We start from the raw sequence: 19,902 nt of genomic DNA on the forward strand, positions 1-19,902 counted from the left end.
CTAATCTAACAATGCATGTCTGATAGAGTGATTAAATCACATTATTCAAACACAATATTTTAAACCATTTCAAAGATGCATCCTGATGTGACAATCTACTTTAAACCAAAACACAACTTTCAAAATCATGACTGTAATTCTTGTCTGTCACATCTTTATTGTGAAGATGCATTGTGCTGTGTTATTTATTTCTATATTTTAATGTATTCTATTTTCCATCCTCTCAGTCATCAGCCAGACTCAGTCAGAGCAGTTTTAAGAGAATGTCTGCACATAATGAATACTAAATGACAACAGCAATGGGTCACAGATGGGACTGTTGAAACCCAGAAAAGGAGACTGATTGAGAAGGAAAATGAGCATCTGTTGTTGTTGTCTGTCACTGGCGTCACCATTAATTAGTCTTTGCTTATTCATGTTTTCTGCGGAGTAAGAGGAAAATGCTCAGAACATTAAGAGTAAACTTTGACTGTTGCAGAGCAGCACTCTTATTTCTTTATCAGGTTAAATTCTCGTGCTGTCTCAGGGGACGTTAACCATCAGATAGCTCGATCTGTCTTCACAGCTGCTTTGATGTTTGTACACACTTAAAAACGATCAATCAGATCTAATAATAAAGGAGATTTCAAAGTAATCCGTCTCTATTTCATTGTTGCAGGGTACCATGGGAGTCCATACAGAACATGGCCAGTCTGCACACACTCAACCTGGATCATAACTTGATAGACCACATAGCCGAAGGAGTCTTTGGAGAGCTTTATAAGCTTGCAAGGCTGGATATGACCTCCAACAGGCTGCGAACCCTGCCTCCTGATCCTCTCTTTGCAAGGTAGCTGTTAAGCTTCGTCTTTTATGTTTCTCTAAGAAGCGGCTCAGTGGAAATGTTCTGTGGCAGACATTAAAATGGAGACGCCACAGTGTGTGTGGTTTTTCTTTTAGATGAAAGCTTTAAAACTTGTGGAGACAGTGTCACTCCATTCACTATCTTTGTTATTTTACTATCCCGTGTTGCAAAGAGGGCCAAGGGAACGAATTTTTCATCCATCAGAACTTTAGTATTTGTTACGGATATAAGATAGGTATGAAGGTTATTGTGTTGCTGTAGTAACCCATTTTTATATGTGGTTTCAAAGCCTTAGTCCATGGACAATTCAGCCTGACTGTTATTTGTTTAGACCAGCTGCAAGGTGCTTATAAAAGCACTCTAAGTATTCCTCCTGGTTAGTTGTGTAACTGCCTGTTTGGATCATTTTCAAAATGAGCTGTTTTCCTCATTTTTAGCACCAACACTTGAAATCTTGCTGATGCCAAGACTGCATTTACTGAGAAATTGTTAGTTTCTTTCAACTTGAGAATACTTTATTATTGGCAAGAAAAGAAAAACTGAAAATTTCATCTCAAGCATATTGAATTGTGTAACTCAAGGTCTTTCTTTTTCCCATTTCAGATCCCAAACAGGTGCAATAAGTCCCACCCCGTACAACGCTGTCATAAGCCTGAATTTTGGAGGGAATCCGCTCCACTGCAACTGTGAACTGCTGTGGTTACGACGGCTTATACGAGGAGATGACATGGAGACTTGTGCCACACCTGCTCACCTGGCTGGAAGGTACAACATCTTAGAGATGAAATTTTACAGTGGTTTAACCTCTGAAATGTCATAGTATAAACAGAGGTCTACAAAGCAAAGTCAATCAAACAAAAACATGAAATGCAAAATAAGTGATTGCATAAATATTCACCCCATTCAAGTCAGTATTTAGTAGAAGTACCTTTGGTTGCAATCACAGCACTGCATCTGGAGCCTGCAATTTTCCTCCATTCTTCGCAAAACTGCTATGTTGCTGAGGATCGTTCATGAACAGCCCTTTTCAAGTCCAGCCACAAATTCTATATTGGACTGAAGTTTTGGGCTTTGACTCGGCCACTCCAGAACATTCCCCTTGTTGTCTTTTAACCATTTCTGTGTAACTTTGGCTGTATACTGTATGCATGTTCTTGCTTGAAATTAAATATTCCCCTAAGCCATAGTTTTCTTGCAGTCTAAATATTATTATCCCCCAGAATTTTCCTATATTTTGCAGCTTTCATTTTATCCTCTACCATTACAAGCCTTCTGAGAAGCATCCCCACAGCATGATGCTGCCACCACCACGCTTCATAGGTGTGTTTCATAGGTGTTGGCATCTTGTTTGATGGCCAAAAAGCACCATTCTGGTCTCATCAGACCTTAGAACTTTCTTCCACTTGACCATGGCATCTGATCTGATCTAGGCAGATTTACACGTGTGCCATATTCCTTCCATTTCTTCACGATGAATTTAGCTGAACTCTGGGCGATGCTCAGTGCCTTGGAAGTTTGTTTATATCCATCCCTTGCAAAAAAGGGAACTAAACTTTTCGATAATCTCTGAGTTACTTGGAGTGTTCTTTTGTATTCGTGATGTAATGGTAGCCAGGAATACTGATTAATCAGTGACTGGACCTTCCAGACACAGATGTCTTTCAACTACAATCACTTGAGACACATTCACTGCACTCAGGTGATCCCCATTTCTCTAACTGGGAGACTACTAGCACCAACTTTCTGTTGAATTAGGTCAGTCACTCATTTTACATTGCATCTTTCTGTTTGATTGACATAACTTTATAGAAATATGTTTTCACTTTGACATTAAAGAGGTTTTTTGTCATAAAAAGCTTACTATCAATAATTAATGAATCCTAAGTCAATGTTGAGGGAAGCTTAAGAATAGATACATGTTTAGTTATGTTGATACCACGCAGCCTTTCTCTCACCCTGTTTTAGCTGCATGTCTCAGTTTCTGTGTTGCATCAGTAGTTGTGCAAGAACAGAACTCAAAGGTAGGACAGGGGACAGACTTTTTAATAGCCACTCCAATAAGGAATTCTGTTCTGTTGATATCTCCCTGCAAAATATCTCCACTACGCCTTAAGTCAAAAGTATGGAGTGAGAACAAAGGATTTAAGAGGGAAATGAGCATCTGTTGTTGTCATATGTCATTGCCGTCACTGCTAATTACTCCCTGCTTAGTCCTGATTTCTGCAGAGTAGCAAAGGGAAATTATTCAGTCTGTTGTACGTTGCTGAACTTTAGCCTTAAATTGATCGACAAGAGCACCTAGATCTTTAGGTTAATGTTCTACATTATTCTACTAAATCTATCTCAGGGGAAAACAAGACAAACTCCTGCACTTAGCCACAAAAGGTGATCCTACTCCTCCTCTGTTTCTCTCAGTGGGTTCATCCTTCTGTCTTTCTTTTCCCGACAGGTATTTCTGGTCAATTCCTGAGGAGGAGTTTACTTGTGAGCCCCCTCTCATCACCCGTCACACTCACAAGCTGTGGGTCCTGGAGGGCCAGCGGGCGACTCTAAAATGCCGTGCCATCGGGGACCCCGAGCCAGTGGTGCACTGGGTTTCACCGGATGACCGAATCATTGCGAATTCATCTCGCATCAGCTCCTTCAGCAATGGGACCTTGGATATGTTAGTTACAGTAGCCCGGGATGATGGGGCTTACACGTGTATCGCAATAAACGCAGCGGGTGAAGCGACTGCCACTGTAGATCTGAAAATAATCCCCTTGCCTCACCGGGGCGGAACAGGTGGAAACACAGGGAATAACAACGTGAACACCAAAAACAACAGGAACGTGACCAATGGGATTTTACGGACAGATCCGGGTTCCTCGGATATCAGCACGGGGAAAAATGGAGGGATTAACAACGGTGCGGGACGGGGAGGAGAGGTGGAGGATGGGAGGAGAGGTGGAGGAGAGGATACGGAGGGCGATGGTAGCAGGGCCTCTGAAGGGGAGAGGGTTGATGGAGGGAGCATGGAGGAAGAGGAAGGGGACGAGGATGAAGGGAGGATGGTTGGAGTACAAGGAGTTACTTCCACATCAGCACAAGTCCGATGGGATTTGGGGCGTTTGTCTGCGGCTTATGTTGTGTGGATGTACCAGATACAGTATAACTGCACCGCCGATGAAACCCTCATCTACAGGTCAGTCCAACTTTACCCTTTATTACTCTAAAATGCAGGGGCTTACTTTTTTATAGCATATTGGATTCCTGCAGTAACACTTTCTCCTCTTTATGCAGCCACAAATCATTTTTTTATCTCCCTATCTTACCCCCTCAAAATTCTGATATCCTGTTTTCATGCAAAACCACTTAAATATTTATCCATTACAGCATGACACCTTAGTAGTGCAACAGCTCACCTTGTACATGGATGGTTGGATAGCTCAAGGGAAGCATGAATGGGGAGACAGATGAAGGGATAGAGGGGCGAAGGTAGTTAATAATTCATCTCCATCACGGTATGACACTTAAACCCAACAGGTAGATCGTCAGTGCATAAAGATGAGAGTTGAATGGGAAGACACCTGGATGAATGTTAAGGGGATAAATAAGAGCTTAAGGGAGAGGAGCTAACAGATATGTGTGACAGAAAATATGTTCTGACTCCATTATTTTTTACTGATACTGATATAACAAATATTAAGCATTATTACACACCAATTTAACATCAACATCTGTAAATCTGTGCAGCTGAAACCCAATTAATTCCACTTGTAGATAAATAAAACAAGGTTTAGTGTAATAAAATAGCATGCCCCAGAAAAAATTGGACAGTATGAGTGGGTCACTCATCATACAAAACTGTGATATTGATGCAATATAGGGATTCTGCATTGATTGATACAATGCAAGACATAAATCAAGATAGAAAGTTCACCTAAAAAGGAGGATTAATTTGAGCATTCACAGCAATTTGTCAGCTTTCATCATTGTCCAACACTATCCCACTGTCTTCCTCATATTTCTTCTTTATCCTGCTGTCACTTTGTTTGCCAACGAACTTGAATTAAAATTACAATCACAGATGTCATACACACCACTGTGAGGAGTCTAGAAGTAGTAACAGTCTGGATCAAAACTGGCTGGGAAATGTGTTTAGAGCAGCGTGTATTTTGACCAAGGTACCACCATTTGGGACCAGCGATTCCATAATACATGATTCAAGATGGGGATATCTAAAGTCATCCTTAAGACCTTCAGTAAGCCATGCCACCTTATGACACTATTGTTTCCCCATCCTGAGTCTTAGAGAAAGAGAAATAGCTAGATTGTTAAAAAAAGAAAAGGGGACTGTGTCTTAGGAGTGAAATGCTTTATCATCATGAAATGTTTAAGAAACTACGGGCAGCCCATTTCTTGATAGTGTATGGAATACATTTGAGAGAAAACAAGAAGAAAGGGTTGAAAAATTGGTTTTTGCAAGCCAAAACTTTGCAAAACTGCCAATTGTTGCTCACCGCTGTGAAATAGTTTGTATGCAGTACCTGTGGGCCAAGCAAAAATAAAGGAGGTGGAGGTGTACTGCTGTAGATACGTGTAACAGGCAAAGGGAGCCAACAGAACTGAAAAAGGAAGAAATCATTGAGGCAAGTGAATGTGACACCAACATTTTTATCCTAATAACTACTCCTAAATCTACATACAAGTTAGACCAGGGACGGGCAACTTTAGTAACCACATTAATTTTCATAGTCAAAGGACCAAATAGACCAATTAGAGAATACCCAACAGATTGCTGGGTATTCTCTAATTAACCCTCTATGTTACTAATAATTCAATGAAAGGAAGGGCCACATGTGCTGCCAGTTGGCCATCCCCGAGTTAGACATCAGAAATAATGGTAGAAATAGAACAAAAAAGCTGAACCTATGAAGACATTCAGTCTTTTCTTTCAAAAAAGTCGAGGATGCTTGGATTCATTGTGTTTCTTCAAAAGGAAAACTACTTGTGTATAAACTATAATGCCATTTAATCGTGCTCATCTTCAATTGTGTTTACAACCACAGGCTAATAAAACATCTCATTGTTTGCTTGTCGCTGCTAGAAAGCTGACTGAAAGAGAGAACGCATGAGGCAGTACAGAGAAGAGCTACAGGAGAAAAATTATGCCATGGTTTGGGTTTTGTTAAAAATGAATGAACTGAATAAAGTCATCCTGAGATAGGCCTGCCCACAGATTTCACAGATTTCTGTGACAACCCAGAGAATGGGTCCTCCCCGGTTGTGATTTATTGATAGTATTAATGCATGTGTGTTGGATCAGTAGCATTGGTGCTATCATCCTGGCTAATAGCTACCTAACTTTGGAGCTGGAGAGTTTTCAGGCTGTTATTGAGATCTGATGTTGAAATTATCTATTTGCCTCCACTGTAACCTAATTTTCCACCCATTTTTGCCAATTTTTCATCAATTTTCTACAGTTTATTTATTTTTTTTTTCATTTTTTGCATCTTTTAACACCTTTCAACCATCACACCCATTTTTGCCATTTCTAAATAATTTTGGACACTTTTAAAGTCCCATTTCACTACCTTTTCGGCCCATTTTTGCCAGTTTTTTGCCACTTAATGCCAATTTTTGCCTATTTTTAACTGATATGCACCTTTTTTACTGCCCATTTCACCACATTTTAATCCCACATCAATGCCTTTTCTGCCACTTTTTTTTCCTTTTTAACTCATTTTACCACGTTTACAACCCCTTCCACTACTTTCCTTGCCTATTTATGCCACTTTATGCCCATTGTTGCTTTGTTAAACCATTTTTGCCATGGTTAACTGTGTTTAACTTTTGGTTACACCCATTTTGCCACTTTAAACCCATTTTTGCCAGGTTTAATCCTTTTTAATTCTGTTTTAAGAAATGGGGGTCAAAATGTTTTGAAGATGGCTATAAGCCATGGCAATAAAAGATTTTTAAAAATGTTGCTTTGATAAGAGTGGTAATTATTCTGGCTAAAAAGTGAAATATGGTTATCACGGCTTAACTTTAAAATGGGCCATGATTTTGCTGACCTTCTTGCCCCACCCCCACATTTGGCAGGGTCCCAGAAAGCTCTCCCCTTTATCCACCCATTATGGGTCGCTTGGGTGGTATTAAACTGTAATTGGTACTGACACAATTTGCAGGGAGCTAGCCTTATAGGAGGGGAGAAAAACAGATCCAAAAATGATTTGAAAAAGCTGTGTGCTGGAATAATCACAAGAACTGAGGGAAAGTCAGGAAGGGTGAGTCAAAAAGATGATGGATGAGGAGAAAAAACGAATGGTTTGAGTGATGGATAGAGCCAGAAGGGAATGGGTGAATTTTAAGATAGGGGTGATGCCTTAGAGATTTCAGGAGGTGGTGCAAAGGGATTGAGGGAGAAGGGGGAGGATTTGAGATGGGCTCTAACCAAATCACCCTGGGAGAGATTGAGATGAAAGAAGGATGGGTGAAAGAAGACGGAATGACAAAGTATATGGGGGAGAGGAGATAGAGGGGCGCCCCAAGGGGTGGTCGAGGACGAATCAAAGATGCAAAGATGGAGATAAGAGAGGCTGTATTTAAAGTGGTCGCTTAAATAGAGTAAGGGAGAAAACAATAGAACTGGGTTTGGATTTATGGGGAAAAAGTTAGTAGAAGAAGGAAGGAAGTTTGAAGGACTGACAGTGGGATAAGAGACAAAAAGTTACATTAGAATGAAAGCAAGAGATGACACTTCAATGGCAAACAAAAAGTCCAACTGTCTCAAGAGAGAAGGGAGCTGAAAGTGGATATTTGTTGGCGTTGTAAAAGCCTTGGTTCTATGAAAGGACAGAGGCGAAGAGGTGCCTCGCTGAAATGCCACATCAAAACAGACGAGCACAGATTGAGCATAGTCCCAAGATACATCTGTGGCAATTACACACGGAGAACTAATTACATGATTGAATTGAATGAACTGAATGAGATCTCAGCTCCCTTGCTGATGATCTGTTAATACCTCTACCAAAAAGACTTCTATAATAGGGGAGCCGCCTCGCTGCTTAATGTTGCTTATGAAAAGTGCATTGTCCCGGGAGCCCAAAAGGAAAGGGATTTAGCGAGATAGACAGGGATTCATTATAAATACATTCCCCTCCAAAAGTATTGAAACAATGAGGCCAATTCTTTTATTTTTTATGTAGACAGAAAACATTTGGGTTTGACATCAAAAGGTAAATACGACACAAGAGATAAACATTTCAGTTTCAGATCAGATACACAGCTTAAAAGACAGCATTATTTGTAACGGGATACCACATTTTTCGGTGAGAAGAAGTATTGGAACAGATGGTCTTAAAACAGATTAACTGAGTTGAATAAGACCTACTGACATCTCCAAACATTTGCATTCTTCTTGCCCCTGATGAACTCCTTTGTTGTTTTGGCAGTGTGTTTTGGGTCATTATCTTGGCGCATGATGAAGGATCTTCCAATCAGTTTGATTGCATCTTTCTTTAAATTGGCAGACAAAATGTTTCTGTACACTCCCGAGTTAATTTTGCTGTTGCCATCATGTGTTACATCATCAATGAGGATTAATGAGCCGTCCCAGAAGAAGCCATGAAAGCCCAAGCCATAACTTTACTTCCACTGTGCTTCACAGATGAGTTTGTATGTTTGGAATTGTCTCTGTACTTTTTGGCAAATTCCAGCCTGGTCTTCCTGTTCTTCTTGCTAATGAGTGGTTTGCATCATCTGGTGGTGCATCTGTACTTTTGTTCATGAAGTCTTGTGTAAACAGAAGATGGTGATACCTTCACTCCTGCCCTCTGGAGGTTGTTGCTGATATCACTAACAGTTGTTTAAGGCTCTTTCGGTACAGCTCTCACAATGTTTTGCTCATAAACTGATGCTGTGTAGCCTCTGTACTTTTGTTAATGAAGTCTTCTGTGAAAAGTAGATGGTGATACCTTCAATCCTGTGGACTGTAGACGGTGATACCTTCATTCCTGTAAACGGTAGATGGTAAAACCTTCACTCTTGTGTAACGTAGATGGTGATATCTTCACTCCTGTTACAGTAGATGGTGATACCTTCACTCCTGTGCACAGTAGATGGTGATACCTTCACTCCTGTGAAAAGTAGATGGTGATACCTTCACTCCTGTGGACAGTAGATGGTGATACCTTCACTCCTGTGGATCGTATATGGTAAAACCTTCACTCTTGTGTAACGTAGATGGTGATATCTTCACTCCTGTTACAGTAGATGGTGATACCTTCACTCCTGTAAACGGTAGATGGTGATACCTTCACCATCACCCCTTCCCTCTAGAGGTTGTTGCTGATGTCACCAATAGTTGTTTTAGGGTCTTTAATTACAGTTCTCACAATGTTTCAGTCATCAACTGTTTTCCTTGGTTTTCCCATGGCCAATGTTTGTGCAATGGCTCTGATAGCTTTTTTCACCCATATACGACTCTCTGGTTTTCATGTTGATTACACCTCTATTCTGTCAATATAATAGGACACATCTGGGAAACAAAGAAAAATCTTGTCGGTCACATGTTCCAATACATTTGCTCACATGAAAAATGGGTGGGTTCAAACAAAAGGTGCTATCTTCTCAGTCGTGTATCAGATCCAGACATAAATACCTGGAAATAAAGGCTGAAATGTTAATCTCCTGCCATCTTTTGACATCAAACCCATGTTTTCAGTCTACAGCAAAAAATAAAGGAATTGTCCTTGCTGTTCTAACTCTTGTGGAGGGGAGTTGGACTGGTTGAATAAAACGACATTGAGCTTGATAAAGATGGAACATGCTGTGGGTTTATGGTATTAGATGGTGCTACGTTCCACTGTTGCTTATAGTATTACTTCAATTCCCAGATGCTCAAGCTGAACAAAGGATGGTACAGGTAGAATGTCCTTCTCTGACAGCAAACACAAAGAAATAATGGAACAGCAGTATCAGTGTAAGGTGAGGGCTCAGCTGTGCGGCTTGAGACAAGAAAATGCCGATACAGGCTCAAAGCAACTTGCACATAGCAAAATAGAGGAGAGATAAGCTCGAAGACTCGCAGGAGAGATGGCGAAACTTGGCGAAGAAGGAGCAAGTGATCTTAAGTTTGACTAAACTCTAAACAAATATCTGTGCCAGCAAAACAGGGCAGGGGATAACTGTCTCCATGGGGAGATAGGGATATAGTGGCTATCTTGAAGGTGAAATTGAGATAGAAGCTCTAGTGAATGGAAAAGGGAGGAAGGAATTCAAAGAGGAGACATGAAGTCTGAGGGCTCAGAGGTAGGAAGCAGGGAAATCGGTCTCAAAGGAGAGATAAAGAGAGGATGGAAGGGGGGCAGCTTTAGAAATGAACCACAATGCATCTAAGGATTTCCAGTATGGATTTCTATCATGATATCAGTGTGCCAGTGCCAGGCACAATATCACACCAGCTAGCAAGACTGTGAGGGGAGAAGTCAGCCAAAGGGAGTCTGGCTCATGAATTCAAAAGGGAAAGAATGGACGAGTGAGATTTCATGCTTTCTATCCTGGATTTGTGCTTGTATTTTGCTGTTGTTGTGGCTGGCTGTTTTTGTGCTTTGGCAAACACATCAGCGGCAAACAGGAGGGGAAAGTGAAGGAGATGGACAGGGAGAGAAAGGCAAAAAGAGGATTTAGGAATGGAGGGCGAGGCAGTGGAAACATTTATTGTCCTGTGAATGCAAAAATGGAGGGTTAAAGTGAGAAAGACACACGCTGTCAGATCTGATCTTCTTCAAAAGGTCAGTTGAATTTGAGACAACACCTGCCTTCATTTTACCAAAGCTTGTCTTATTCTGATGTCTTCAGTGACAGGACCGGCTGGGGTGTCATCCAAACATCAGCTGGACACCAAAATCATGTCAGCCTTAGTTTCTCTAAAATCAACTGAACCTCCAACCTTGAGTTCTCATTCCAATTTAAACCCCAAGAAACATCCCTGATGGTTTAATGTGGATACCAGCAGAAGAAAAGCCAAGGTCCACAGAGGATGCCGGTTGACTGCAAGCATGTACCAAGCTGGCACATCTTTATGCCAACACACGGGTGCAGCCCACCTGAAGGACGAAAAACACAAATTCTTCGTCCTGAAAGAATGCCCTCTGTGATAATGAGGCTGAATTTGTAAAAACACCTCTGTGGGACCATCTGTTTGGAAAAGTAGCTTTATACAACAATTTCTCCTTAACCAGGGCATGCATGACGGCCTGAGCACAACAGTTCAGTTGTAAACCAGCACCCTTTAAAAGGCAAACATGGGTGGACAGTCTAAAGGCATTTCATAGCATTGCATCACCAGGAAGCTGCTTGTTTGTCAGAAACATTTGAATCTGTCAAAGATTAGGTAGCAAAATCTATCCTACGTGGGCTTATTTGTTTCCCCCGCCCTTTGTAAAATCACAGCAGATGAGCTGAAACTGCAGTAGCGGAAAATCTGGTTCACAGTTTGATGCTCCTACTATTCAACGCCACAGGACCACTTTATAGGAAGTGCATTAAATTGTTCAGTACAGGTGTCATTGAGTCCAACCTTTGTGTGTATACTGAAGCTAAAATGCATTATTCAATAGTCCTGAATTATATAAGAGGCAGCCTGTGGCTTTCTGTTGTGCTTCTGGAGTTATTTTAAGGAAAGAAAAAAGGGGAATCTGTTGGGATAGAAGTTTTCAATACTTTATGAATCACTGATATGTAAGGAATGTCAGTGGGGGAAGTTGTATGACACCTGTATTAGTCAGAGATGTTTAGCAGTCCCGGGTGGATTTTGCTATACTTTTTTTGTGATTCTTGCAGCGTAGCAGCCCGACTTGGCAGCAGCTTTAAAAAAAAAATGGGATAAGGATTGAGATGCACTGAGGCTTTATTTTCCATCATGAAAAAAGCATGTGAATTTTTAAAAACAATCTTGGCTGCTCTTAAAGCTACTAGTATACTTATAGTTTACGTGAAACAACACTGGTTGTAATATGCAGAATGTTTCTAAGGGACACTGGGCACACTCCAATCATTTGGATGTAATATCAGACATCATAGCTAAGACATGATGTGCACAAGCATCATAGCATTGAATAAAGTGGAAGGAACTGAAATTATTAAAAAATTTAAAAATTGCTGTTAAGGATGAAAATTGCCATAAATGGGTTAAAAGTGGCAAGAACATAAAAGTAAGTGGTAGAAGAGTGGCAACAATAGGTCTGAATTTGGGAAAAAATGGCAAAAAAAAAAGGCTAATAGTGACAAAAATGGGCCATAAAATGGTGAAAGGCAGCTAAAAAGTGGAAAAGCAGGTTATAAGTGAAAAGAATTTTCAAAAATAAGACGTGAAATGTGGTTGAAAGATGTAAAGAATGGATAAGCAGTAAATATGGGTTAAGAAAGTTTAAAAAGTGGCAAAAAATGGGTGGAGAAAAAAGTATAAAGCTGGTAAAAAGGGGCAAAAATAATTTACACATGGGTACAATGGGCCAAAAGTGGCAAAATTTGTCAGAAATCAGTGGTTTAAAATGGTTTAAGAGTTGCAGAAAGAGGTTAAAAAAGGCACAGAAGAGGTTAAAAGAGGCAAAAAAGGGATAAGCAGCAATTATGGGTTATGAAAGGAAAAAGCAGCAAAAAAATGGTGGGAAAAAGGTCAGTCAAAAGTGGCAAAAATGAGTTATGCATGGGAAACGGGTCAAAAGTGGTAAAATTGGCAGAAATTGGTGGAATAAAATAGTTTAAGGGTTGCAAAAAGAGGTTAGAAGAGGCAAAGAAAAAGTTGGAAGATTAAATGAAGGGCTACACAGCAAAAATGGGTTGAGAAAGTAAAAAAAAGTGGCAAAAGATGGGTGGGGAAATAAAATGGTATAAAATGGTGTAAGGGTTGTAAAACAAGGTTAAAGGAGGCAAAGGAGCAAATATGGGTTAAGAAAGGAAAAAAAGTGACTGAAATGAGCTGTTAAAAGATGAAAAGTGTTTAAAAATAGGCAAAAATGGGTCAAAAGTGGTCAAAATTGGCTAACAGTGTGTAAGAATGGGTGGTAGGAAAGTTAAGAAGTGGTAAAAAGTGGCAAAAATGGGTTAAAATGTCAAAAACAGGCAGCAAAAGTGATTGAAGGGTTAAAAGTAGAAAAAACGGCTAGAAGTGGCAAAAACATCTTTAATGTGAAAAGAAATGAGGCAAAATAGGTAGAAACAGTGATGAAAAGGGGTTAAAAAGTGGCATGAATAAATAATTTGAACATCAGAAGCTAATAATAGCTTGACACACTTTTCAGCTCCATAAAGAAGCAATTGTTAGCCAGGATCACTGCTACTGAACTAACACACATGCACTGACAATATCAATAAATCACAGCAGAGGAGGACCCGTTCTCCGGGTTTTTCATCTATTAGATCAATAGCAAGGAGCGGTAAGGTGATGGATCAATTTTTTGTAAAAAGTTGCAGCAAGGATGTGCAGAATTGATGAGGACTTGATGAATTTGTGATCTAGTTTTGATCGAAACAGTGCAATTTCCTGAAGGACTGATTTTGACTGTAAGGACTCTGACAATTTCTTTCCTGTCTCAACACCATGTACCTCTCATTCAAGGCACTCAAAGGGCCAAGTCTGGCATACAGCTTAATGAAAATGGTAAGAAAGGAGGAAGTTAGGAAGCATAGTTTAAGAAACTATGTTAAAAGAAAAAAAAATAGATTAAGATCTCCAGCAAAGGGAGGAACAGTTAAAATAAGCCAGGGTAAGAACTTGACAGCCATAGGAAGGAGCATGCTGAGACAGAGACAGACGGGAGCATGGGTAATGAGTCACAAAAAGCGAGGAAGATGAAAGGATTAAACAAATAGGACCTGAAAATTAGATGCATGACAAGAGCACTCACTTGCTGCCGCTAACTACGCTGCATATTTGACTAATATTTGACAGGGAATACTGAGCTGGTTTTTAACTATATCTAAAAATATACCAGGATGCCATCATGAGACTACAAGAAACCATGCAAGAAACAAGATAATGGCATCTGCTGAGACAGCCATAGAAGAGGTTTAAAGAGGAATGTGAACATACAGGAGGGGGGAGGAATGAAGAGACAAAGATGGAGAAGTAGGGAGGGTGAGGAATAGATAGAGGGCTTATGGGGGGAAAAGGGATGTTGGGGAGAGAGGGAGAGTCAAAATGGGATAGAGTTTTGCCCGAGGGGGAAGATGTAATTAAGTGTTAAACCACTGTGTCAATACATGAGTCAACTCACATCAGAGGCAGAGGGAGGAGGGTCAGCATTCAATACATATGTCAACGTTTATTACACTGCAGGGTCAGAGGAAGAAGGGACCACAAGTGCTATCCATGATAGTTTTATTGAGAGGTTAATGTGAAATGAAGAGAAACGATGAAGAAAAACAAATCCTGGGGAATTTGGGAGTAGAAGGAGGTCACAGGAGTGGGAATGAGCGTAAAAACAACTGTGGGAAAATTAGGCCAAATGAGGCAGAGCGGAGAGAGAAATTAAGTTAAGTGAGAAAGAAGAAAGGAGGGATGCAATGAAATCCAAAGGGGAGGAGAAGAAAAGAGACTGACAGACGGACATATCGAGGAAAACAGGAGACGGGATCAGGTGAAATCGAGAGAGACAGCCGATGAGAAAGTAAACACTCTGACGAATCAGACCAAAAATGGAAGAAAGGGTAAAGGAACAAAGGACGTGACATGAGGAGAGTAAAAAGGAAACAAGGGCAGTATAGATGTCAGCCAGAGAAGGAGATAATTGCTTTGTTGTTCCTTCTCGTCTCTCTGTGCCCAATCTTGTCTGGTGTCAGACCATCAGACTTGGTAATACAGATGGACGGAAATAGAAGAGGAAGAGGAGGAGGAAGAGAGAAGAAAGGACAGGATTCCACTACTCTTTATCCTCTTTCTGTCACTCCTTTCTTCTCCTCTCTTTCCTTCTCCCGGGTACTAATAATTACTCGTTTCTGTGTCACCAGCTTGAACAAAGCACTCCCTTGTTTCTCTTACTTTCTCCCTGCATCTGTGTGCATGCGACTTTAACCATAATTAGAAGTTTTCCTTTTAAGGTGATGAGGCGCGATGCAAATGTCTGCAAATACAGGTTCAGTTAATGAGAACACCACCCCCAGCTCTGGGACACAACTGACTCCAACAATCAATCGACTTTATTTTACTCTGTAGTCAGGAACACTTTATATTCATGAGTGTATGTTGTCTCGAGAGCACCATGGATTTATAGGAGATGGTTTCATGTGTCCATAATGTTTATGCACATGACTCAGGGCATCACGCTTGCATGTACATATAACAATGGGCATGGAAATATGGTTAAAAATGCATAATGCAGTGATTCGCAGCGCATCAGCATATCAAAGATGCATGCATTTATGTGCACGTCCAGGCCACGCATTTATATTTCAGTGAGTTTGCTTGCCCATTTCTTTCACTGCCAGCATAGCAAAAACAACCAAAGAGGTGATGCACGAGCTCATAAGAGAGGAAGCGGAGAAAGGGCGGAGGAGAGGAGTGGTGATATAGGGAGGAGAGAGGGTTGAGAAATATAAGATGAGTGCAAATGGAAAGGCAGAAGGGGAGAGGATGAGCAGGGGGAGCAGGGGCAGATCGAGGAAAGAGGAAAGGAAAGGGGTGACCTTGGGATGGTACATGTTTACAGCTGTGGATAATAAAGACATAGTACAGTGACTGAAAAAATGGTCAAAAGTGGTAAAAATTGGCTAAAAGTGGCTAAAATGAGCAGTAAGAATGGTGAAAAGCGGTTATAAATTGTGAAGTGGCAAAAATTGACGAACAGTGACAAAAATAGGCATCAAGAATGGTGGGAAGTTGTTAAAAATGAGCAGAAATTAGTTCTAATTTTGCAAAAAGGAACAAAAAACACAGCTAAAGTAGTGAAAAGGGTTAATAGTAGCAAAAATTGGGTAAGTGGAAACATATGTGGCAAAATAGATGGACACAGTGATGAAGAGGGGTTAAAAAATAGCATGAATAAATAATCAGAACCCAATAATAGCTTGGCACACTTGTAAGCACCAAAATGAAGTAATTGTTAGCCAGGATGCTAGCATCAATGCTACTGATCCAACCCATATGCACTGATACTATCAGTAAATCACAACTGGGGAGGGCCCATACTCTGGGTTTTTCAGGGGCCCAGCTGATTTTGTGGGCAGGCCCTCACCCACACACCAGACATTCTCCAGGAGTAAGCTTTTGTGGTAGAAAAGTGTTGGTTTTTGACGATGTTGCATCCCAATATGTTACATTCGAAACAGTAAGATAAGTGCGAATGGAAAGGCAGATGGGAAGAGGATGAGCAGTGAGGAGCAAAGGCAGACAGAGGAAAGAGGAAAGAAGTGACCTTGGATGCTAAATAATGCTACGTGGTTATAGCTGTGGCTAATAGAGACATAGTACAGTGACTGCGAGAAAAAGGAAGAGAGGCGAGGAGGTCAGGTGGAGCCTGGTGAGGATTGCAGAGGGATTTGTGGCGATCACAGCTGATTGGCTGCAGAAATAGGAAGGAAGATTTAAAAGACGGAGAGACAAAGGAAGAGAGGAGGTGTGCAGGGGGAATCAGCAGAACTGAAAATGTAAGTCAAATGGTAAAAAGAGGTCAGAGGAAGAGTGTAGATTAAAGTAAATGGAAAGGAAGGATGGGTGATTTCAGGAGGAGAAAAGGGCAAAGAATATAAAGAGAGAGCTTAAAGGAGGAAATCTGTTCAGGAAAAGAAGAAAAGGGAAAGAATGAAGAGGATGGAGGGATGAAGGAGAGAGAATAAAGGAAGGTGTATTGAATGGCAGGATTAAAAAAGATGATTCAAGGATTCAGTCAAGGTGTGCGTGCAGGATGCATGTGAGTCATGGTCACACAACACAGCACCAATTGAGTGGTTTGATGCAGTGTCCCAGTTATTATTCATAGTATGGCCTGAAAAAAAAAACACCTGGCTATTTTATGTTAACCCACATACACACAAATCTATATTTAATCTCATAATGCAACCAAACAGAGAAAAGAGGGATGAAGTTATCGATGACAAAGCCCGTTTTTCTGCAATGAATCCAATAAAGCATGCAACAGAATAATGGCAATATTAATCAAACAGAGACAAGGCAGAGGAAAAAAGAAGGAATCAGTATATCAAAGTTAAGAGAAAGCCCATTAAAATATAACCTTTGGAAGAAAGAGGCGGCCCCTCAGCAGAGTACACGACTCCCTACAGTGATGGTCAAATCTCTGCCCAGAGGCTTCCATCAATTATACGCAGACGCACGGAGGAACTGACACCGCTGTAATATTTCTCAAGGCCTTTTATAAGCCTATTATATGACCAAGGCTTTTTATTCAGAAACTGAGGCAGCAGCGGTATTATGAGTGCTGCTTCTTGCATATTTCATGTGGGAATGTGATTGAGCACCCACTGTCTTTACTTTACTTTTATACAGATGATTCATGATCCTCCATGGTGGCTGATTGCCAAAGACAGGCTTTCATTTTAGGTTTTCATCATATTTGGTGATAATTTTTGAGTTTGATTGCTCCTCTTAAGATGCCTCTCTCTTTGAGGAATGTAAAAATGCTCACCGAAAACCTTCATTCTGCCACTTTGATTCTCAATTTTAGTTATTGCAATGGGCCTGGAAGACAATCAGTGTGCATCTTTTTAGAGAGCTGCTTTCAATCTTGAGGAGAAAAAATCTTTTATTGACTTGAAGAAGAAACAGCAGCATTTCCTAAGGATTTTTCAAATATGCAAAAGTTTTATCTATTAAACCATCAGCCATTTTCTTGCATCCATCAGTCCTGTTTGAAATTCACTTTTCATCCAACATGCCCCTGTCTGCCTCTTTAAAACATAATGATGACTAGTATAGTTGTAAATGAAGCCAGGGAAATTGGCTGGTTGTGAAAATGGAGTGTTTAATGTGGGCATGAAGAGATGCTTTCACTAGCAGAACCGCACTCATGAGCCGAATAATGAGTCTTTGCCATGGTAACACACCTGGCCTCAAAGTCGCTCCAGCGCAGCGAATGAGTTAATTGGTGAATTTGTGACAGTGTCAGAAAGTAATCTATGGCAACGTATTGACTATTGGATGAAGATGTTATTGAGAATGCCAAACGGGTCTATAGACAGCATCTGCTGGTGCTTGTGTTTCTATGTCAAATCACTGCAGGAGATTTGAGTAACTGAGTTTGCAGCAGCCATTCTTTGCAAAAGTAGCTCAACATTCAGTCTTACCTTTAAAACCTTTTAAATAGAGGCATCCAAATAATGGCCTGGGGGCCAAATACAGCATGTCGTACATGTTTTGATTGGCCTGCAGCAAAAACTAAAGCACAGAGACAAAAATAATCTATCTAAAAACACCAAAAACAGAGAAGAAGACTGTGGAGGAGGAGCACCCAAAACTTTCTCACTTTGGTTGCACTCCAAGAACATGTGGCATGTGCTATTCTCCATGACAATTTGCACTTTGTTGTATACACACAGACACAAGGGGTGGGGAATACATCTGTTCAGTCTGGGACCTGCTTCCAGAAAGCAGGGTTTCTAGGCTATTCCGTTAGGATGAAACGCCGATACAAAAAAGCTTTTGCAGATACTCCTTAACTCGTCTCCATGTGGGCGGCGACATGGAGACATCCTCACAACCAAAACATTCACAGTATCTTATGTTATAATTCCCTGATAGCTTATGGAACCAAATAGCAGAACCAATGGTGTTCCAGGGACCCAGCCAGTGATAGCCAGGCCTGACCAGGGCCCCTGCAATATGATTGGCCTCCTCAAAACCCTTAAAATGATTAGGTATAGAGAGATGCTGGAATGAGTCCTAAAACGTGAAGTCAGCTACTACTTCCAGTTCACTCGTCTTGATGTCTATAGGATTTTTTAATGAATTTTTTGCTAAATGCCTGAAATAAGGTCTGAGGTAAACACAAGTGCAAGAGCGTTTTTGTGCCCCACTTTTGAATTTTATATCTTTTCACATCATGGGGTGAATATTTTAAAGACTTTTGTTGTCACAAAATGATTATTTTTCATGTTTTGGTCCCAAAGGGGTGAGAGAACAAGTTTGCAAAAAAAATATGTAGTGCTTACTATGTGACAGATAAAAATCTTTGAGTTTAATGTGTGTTTTGTATTTTGTCTTTATAGTGGTATAACTTTTTAAAAAAGTCAATTGACATTACTGTAGCACACTTATTTTTAAACTTCAGACTCCTGAAAAAAGGATGTTTAGAGCTCGACTATGCACCACAGGGTTAATGCTTGACAAGATTTTTAAGACAAGTCCAGGAGTGACTAAATGGTTTTCATCATTATCTAACAATGAAATGTATGGATTTTCAGACTAATTTAATTCGTGACTCGTTTCTGCAACGACAGCCACAATTGTAGTCTAAAGTAAAACAAGTGGGTTAAGGCGCTGCAGTCCTTGGTGTCTTTATTTTGAATGCATTTTAAACAGGCTAATGTTAGGGGCCTTCTGCAGATGCTCCCCCTGTGTCTGAGTCACACTAGATGGCATTTATAGGATGTAGCTCACGTCTGAAGGGAGCTGGAATGGTTAGCAACAGACGATACAAATAAGCCCTTTGACGCAGCCAGAAAAGTGAGAGAGAGAGAAAGAGAGGGATAGTGAATGCAAGGGAGGATGGGAAAAAAGGAATCACTGGCAAAATATTCATGGTATCAACACAAAAATACACAAACACATACTGCCCACACAGCAAGGTTGGACAGCAGAGGGCAAAGTCATACCCATCAGCGACAGACACTTGAGCTGTGTTTCATCTCCCACACAGACACACTCTTTACCCTGGCATGTCACATACACAAACCCAGTGCCATGAGAAACACACACTGATTTTTATTCCAGTATGTCAAAGAGACAACGCTGAACACATGCAAATAAGCAAACTTGTGTTAGCTGTGTTCCTCGCTCCATTGTTTCCCCCCTCTCTCTCTTTCTCACCTCTCCCCTGTTTTGTTAGTTCTAACAGCGG

At 40.6% G+C, this 19,902-nt stretch overlaps 2 protein-coding genes across 6 annotated transcripts in view; one reads left to right on the forward strand and one right to left on the reverse strand.

Annotated features, from left to right (window-relative positions):
* The window catches only part of LOC121504157 (pyruvate carboxylase, mitochondrial-like), a 465,432-nt gene that overhangs the window by 160,708 nt on the left and 284,822 nt on the right, over positions 1 to 19,902 (reverse strand). The gene's annotated exons all lie outside the window — the stretch shown is intronic.
* The window catches only part of LOC121504158 (leucine-rich repeat and fibronectin type-III domain-containing protein 4-like), a 53,798-nt gene that overhangs the window by 30,289 nt on the left and 3,607 nt on the right, over positions 1 to 19,902 (forward strand). Inside the window, exons 5-7 of the mRNA XM_041778801.1 lie at positions 659 to 829; positions 1,448 to 1,609; positions 3,294 to 4,028. Of these exons, the coding sequence (XP_041634735.1) occupies positions 659 to 829; positions 1,448 to 1,609; positions 3,294 to 4,028 (1,068 nt within the window). The remainder of the gene's footprint in view (positions 1 to 658; positions 830 to 1,447; positions 1,610 to 3,293; positions 4,029 to 19,902) is intronic.

The sequence above is a fragment of the Cheilinus undulatus genome, linkage group 22 (genome assembly GCF_018320785.1).
Source record: "Cheilinus undulatus linkage group 22, ASM1832078v1, whole genome shotgun sequence".
NCBI classification, from domain to species: domain Eukaryota; kingdom Metazoa; phylum Chordata; class Actinopteri; order Labriformes; family Labridae; genus Cheilinus; species Cheilinus undulatus.